General features: G+C 33.9%; 1 protein-coding gene across 1 annotated transcript in view; it reads left to right on the top strand.

Annotated features, from left to right (window-relative positions):
- LOC125278735 (centrosomal protein of 128 kDa-like) overlaps nucleotides 1-3,403 on the top strand; it is a 168,896-nt gene extending 165,493 nt beyond the window's left edge. Inside the window, exon 17 of the mRNA XM_048208080.1 lies at nucleotides 2,896-3,403. Within this exon, the coding sequence (XP_048064037.1) occupies nucleotides 2,896-3,144 (249 nt within the window). The 3' untranslated portion in view covers nucleotides 3,145-3,403. The remainder of the gene's footprint in view (nucleotides 1-2,895) is intronic.
- Nucleotides 3,404-6,000: the final 2,597 nt, after the last annotated feature.

Consider the following 6,000-nt stretch of genomic DNA (forward strand, 5'->3'; position numbering starts at 1 on the left):
AAAGATCCATTTGAGGGTTATATTAGCTGTGTGAACTTTGTTTATGCGATGTATATATAGTCGAGAGCTCGTGGGGCAGAGGGAGCGCATCTCTTAAAGGGGCCATGCTGAAAAAATAAGTGCATAGTTAATGATGCCCCAAAATAGGCAGCTAAAAAAAAATAATTAAAAAAAATCTATGGGGTATTTTGAGCTGAAACTTCACAGACACATTCAGGGGACACCTAGGACTTATATTACATCTTGTAAAAAAACAATCTAGGGCACCTTTAAGTCCTTTGCATTTGTTTTTCCAAATTAAAGAATAAAACAAATTATTGATATCTTTACAATAAGAATCTTTAATATACAAAGATAGGGAGGGATAGACAAATCGAGAAATCCCTTCTGCTTTAGATAATAGGACACAACCATAAACGGAGAGATCACGTTGTAACCAACATTTTTTGTCTTTTTTAATCTTGAGGAGAAATTTAAGTTTTGTCTTTCTGTAACATCCTTTGTTACAAGAATGCCTAGGTATTTGACAGAGGTCTTCACTGGTATGTTATTAATAACTTTATCATTTAAATTGTGTAAAAGGAGGTTTTCACATTTGGATAAATTTAGATTTAAACCAGAAGCCTTAGAGAAAATACTGATGAAGGAGATAGCATTGGGAATAAGAGATCCCAATGGTCTTTAAAAATAAAGTTGTGTCATTTGCCAATTGTGATATTTTAATTTCTTTACCAAAAATTTGAAGACCTTGAATTTGTTCATTATTAGCAATACCAATGGATAATAATTAAACTACCAACAAAAATAAAAAGGGGGAAATTAGACAACCTTGACGTACTCCACGGTTAATGTTAAATATTTTAGAGGTGGAAGTGTTAAGTATTACAGAACTATTAATATCATTGTAAAACATTTTAACTGCATTAAAAAATGTATTTCCAAATCCCCAAAAAAAAGCATTATAGTTTTAAATAAGAATTCATGTTCAGTTGTATCAAACGCTTTATAAAAGTCCAGAAAAAAATAACTGCTCCTTCATCAACATTCTCAGCATAATTCAAAAGGTCAAGCACAAGTCTAATATTGTTAGTTATGTGTCAACCTTTTAAAAAACCTGATTGGTATTCACTAATAATTTTATTTAAACCTTCTCGTAATCTATTTGCAAATACTAAAGTAATTCATTTATAATCAAATGTTAGAAGAGAGATTGGTCTCTAATTTTCTATCAAGGATCTTTATCCGGTTTAGCAATTAACGAAATGACACCTTGTTTCATGGTAGTAGTCATTCCGCCACTGTTAATACAATCATTATACATATTATAAAGCGGAATTTTGATCAGTTCCCAAAAGTAAAATTCTTCTGTCAAGTGTCAACCCATCTATACCTGGTGCTTTCCCTTTTTTCATTTTAATCAGGGCATCTTTGATCTCAGAAGTGATAGTGGATTCACAGAAGTCTTGAAATTCTTTATCAATAATAGAAATATGTTGTCGGACTGTTTGAATAAACTCTTCACAATTATATAGATCAAATTTGGAATTATAAAGTTCTTTATAAAATGAGTAAACAAAGTCAGAAATTTTTGATGGATCCATACAATGATTCCCATTAATATTTAAAGCAGTTAAAGCATTTCTTTTAAAATTTCTTTTCTCAAGTGCGAAAAAATAACTTGTATTTTTTCAACCTCTTCAAGCCATTTCGTCCTAGAACGAATAAAAGCACCTTTAGCCAAGTCTATTAGCCAGTCACTGTGTGCATAGTTAGTAAGCATGCTGACATCATCCATAGCAAAAAATCGAACAAGTAGAATGTCGCCGACAAATGCCAAGTGGGGCCACCGCTGTTTGTACACTCATGAAAAACAATGTATTCGGATTTCAAGATATGGCACAACCCTCTTTATGCTTAGTTTTGCTAATGTTGGAGGGTCCCAGTTCCGGGACACACTAAGTCGACGTCAAAGAAATAGTGGCAATGAAAGCTGACTGTGTTGTCACATCTCGTCAGATGCATCTCGGCCAAAAAGCTGCACGAACGCACCAAAAGGATTAAAGGCAGCTGTCAACTAGCATGTGTGTTCTGCTCCTGCGTGTAAGTAAATATCTGTCTATATTAGCAGGAATCAGTTATCTATATTCGTCACTCAAAAAGGGAAATCGAAACTAGGACTGCTGGTATACAAACTGTAAACCAAACAGCACTTGTTTAACATTTTGAATATCAATCACGCTCATGTTATTCATTCCAGTCAGCTCATGTTATTATGAAAATATTTGTGCATTTCAAATGCTCAGGTAAGATGATGTAAAATTATAACAGCCTTCTGTCTGTACCTTTTTGACTTTTTTACTCACTTTCATCAGTTTTGCTTTTATTCTCGTGCACTGACTTGTTCCCTAAACTGAACAGCCAATCATAGCTCTCTCTCACCAATGTCCCGATGCCGCTTCTACATGTTGAATCAGCCCAAAATACTAAGCTGACTAACGCTCAAGAACTACCTGACAATGCCTGATGGCTTGGTGTGTCCTGGACTTTAGAGGACATATTTTATGAATCATAACTTGCCAAATTGACTAACAAGTTTTTAAATGTTACTTGCCACCGATGATTTTCACCCACATTTTCGCTGATCACAACCAATATGATACAGATTATTTTTGTATTTGTGCTTTTGTATTCCTACATGCAATACCAATATGTAATTTTTTTTTAAATTAGTCTTTTACACAATGGTAACTATATAATTATTAGCCTACAGCAATAAAAGAGGTTAGATCACACTGGACACATTAGGGTCTTTTTCTCAATAGCTGGGCACTGTTGTGCCTGCAGTGCACACATATCTCAGCATCTCAGGATGTTTCCTTAATGTCTCCTGTGTAGGTGAATTTAGCAGAGAAGGAGGAGGAGAGGCGGCAGACTGCAGAACACTCCATGGCGGAGCTGCGTGATAGGGTCACGGGCCTCCAGACAGAACAGGAGTCCATCCTCCATGCCGTAGGAGCTCAAATTGACTCAGCCTGCCAGTTCTTGTCAAAAGACTCAGCCGCCAAGCTTGAAGTACCCATAAACACACACACTACAGTACACTACAAAAAAAAATTGCTTTACTATAGAAAAAGCTGCATCTAAATTTGTGTAGAGTATGTACTGTTTTTTATAAAGAACTTTTTGACTTATAAAGTATGTGTGGTGTGAATGCAATCTTGACATGCTACAAACTAGAGATACACCGATTGCAATTTTCTTGGCCAATTCCAAATTTCCGATTTTTTGTTAGTGAGATTGTCCGATACCGATTTTTTGCAGATTCTGATTTTCTTTCTAAGAACTATAATTGACAACATATACAAACAAAAATCTACTTTTCTTCAATGCAAAGTTTTATTTTCATTAAAAAAAACAAAAAAAAAAAACAAGTAAAAGTCAGTAATAAAATATAAACAGCTCAAATAAATGCAATAGAATAAAGAGAGCTATGAAACTAAGTTTTTTTGGGTAAACTGGGTTTCTATTCAGGTAAGAAATACAATTAAAATTAAAATTAAAGTAATTAAATGTAAAATGACACATTCAGTTTTTTTTTTTTTTTTACATTGGTTACCTTAGTTTCTGTAGTCTTTATTGTAAATATTAATACAGATCAATTCTTACCATTAAAGTTATAAAACGTATTCAGTCACGAGCTGAAATTGATTTTCTTTGTCTTTTGTTCTTTGATTAACATGGCAGACAGCAGCAGGAATATTGGACTGCTGTCCCTTTAAGAGTTTATGAACGGGGGCATTGCCCCCCCAGAATTTCCTTGTGCCCCCCCAAAAATGTGCAGCCAACAATAAAAATCAATAGGCCTACATAAACATTAAAAACGTCTTATCTATTGATTAAGGATAGGCCACTTTATTCACAGAAAAAAAAGTGAATATTATGCTTATAATGATATTTAATCTCATAAAAATGGACTTAAAATCCAAAAACATGCGAACTGGGAAGTAACGAACATTAATCAGAAAACACGTCAGTGCACACCTAATCTTCAAGCAAGTAGCCTAAAAAATATCACGATGAGCCGTCATATTTTCTGCATGCTGAGATAGCTGTCAGCGAACATTTTCCTCAGTAATTTCCATAACAATGAATAATTCGTACATTATGTCCATAAATAATTCACATAGACTACTAAGCAATAGCCAGTACAAATTAGGCCTATAATTGTTAGCCACAAGACGGTTCTTGATGAATCACGATGCATTTTCCTCCAAACCTTTATTAATTATAATTAGCCTATTACTCAAAATATAGTTCTTTTTGTTAAAAAAAGAACAAAGATGCGAATAACAAACAGTATAAGTGACTATAAGAAAGAAGCTATAATTAAATTAACAGTGCATATATCAGGCTTAATAATAATTAGCTATATTAAGACCTAATTCACAGATTAACACAACAGATTTATTTCCTTGTATGCATACGCGAATGCTCGCAAAGAAAGACGGATATTTTGAAATAATACTGTGTGCAGTGTAGGCCTATCTGACAAATGCAATTCGCAAATAAAGACAGACCTGAATTCGAGATCACATGCCGTAGGCTTTGCGAATGCGAAGTGTCAGTAAGCGACACATTGAGATTTTTTTTTTTTTACCTTAATAAATCTTTTTAACATAAAACACATCCCGCACTTTATTTTCTCATTCATGCATGTTCTTTCAGTAAAAACCGAAAAAGATTGAATGCAAGTGCTTTGCAAAAGACACGCGACGCAACGTTTTATTAATATATAATAAGAGAAATGTATTTACATAAAACACTACATTATTATGTACAATATAGGCCTATTTTATAAAACATTTTCTTTATTTTCCCATTCATGCATTTACAGTAAAAACTGAAAAAGAAACTTCAAACGCATGTGCTTTGCAAAAGAGTTTTAAATATATTTTAATAAAATACTACATTATTACCAACTAGGCCTATTATAACTACATTTTCTTTTTTGTTTATGCATAAATACAGAATTGGTCACATCAGCATTATGCATTGTAAAAGCAATTGTAGCCTATATATCCATCCCGTTATGACAAATTTAAATATGACGTTAGACGTTAGTTTATTTGACCAAACAATAAAATATATAAAACTATAAAAAATAAAGGTGACCTTTTAGCATAAATAAATAAATAAACAAACCATAAATAAATAAACAAATAAATAAATAAATAAACTGTTTGTATTTCAATGGCTCTGACAAAGACTAAAAAAAAAAAAGTGAATAAATGACACTGCATTTTTTGAAACTCAGTTGTTTTTTTTTTAAACAGAATGTTTAGCCAATCAGGAAATGGAGCTCGAGCCTACTAAATTGTAATTGGTCAGTTCGACCAAATAAACCATCGCGACGCATTTATATTTGTCATAACGGTTTGATCGCTCTTGGATATTCTCTCTGGAGCTCTCATTAGCAGCCGCTCTCAGATAGCGTACTCTCTCTTGTTCTCATTTATTCTTATTGTATACAGCTTCTTAAATAAATCTCAGAATACATCTTTATTTGCTTATTTCGTTTTATTTATTTTTTTGTTCTGCCTGATTGAAGTGCACAGCTTGCTTCAAATCTGTGCTAGCTTAGCTAGGCTAGCTAGCACACCATCTGTCATTCACTCTTTTCTTCACTCGTGACCATGCGAAAATTTTTAATACCTCTAAAAAAACCTGCAGAAAGCACTGATAGCGTAGGGGCTGCTTCTTCGGAATCGGAGCACAGCTTGCGTCATGCTACAGCTGTGCCTGCTGAATCTCATTTAGAAGGTTCTCCGACTTCAAGCACGTCTGAACCGATCGCTAGTGTGCAGCCTGCGCGTGCGCAAAATGAATGGGTCGATGACGTTAGCTATGGGCTGAAAGATACTGTACCAACACAGCCAGTGTTAAACTCTTACCCAAAACGCATGTTTGGTAGCATTGCCAGATCTTTTAATTCAGGCTGGT

This window comes from Megalobrama amblycephala, linkage group LG11 (assembly GCF_018812025.1).
Source record: "Megalobrama amblycephala isolate DHTTF-2021 linkage group LG11, ASM1881202v1, whole genome shotgun sequence".
Taxonomy (NCBI): domain Eukaryota; kingdom Metazoa; phylum Chordata; class Actinopteri; order Cypriniformes; family Xenocyprididae; genus Megalobrama; species Megalobrama amblycephala.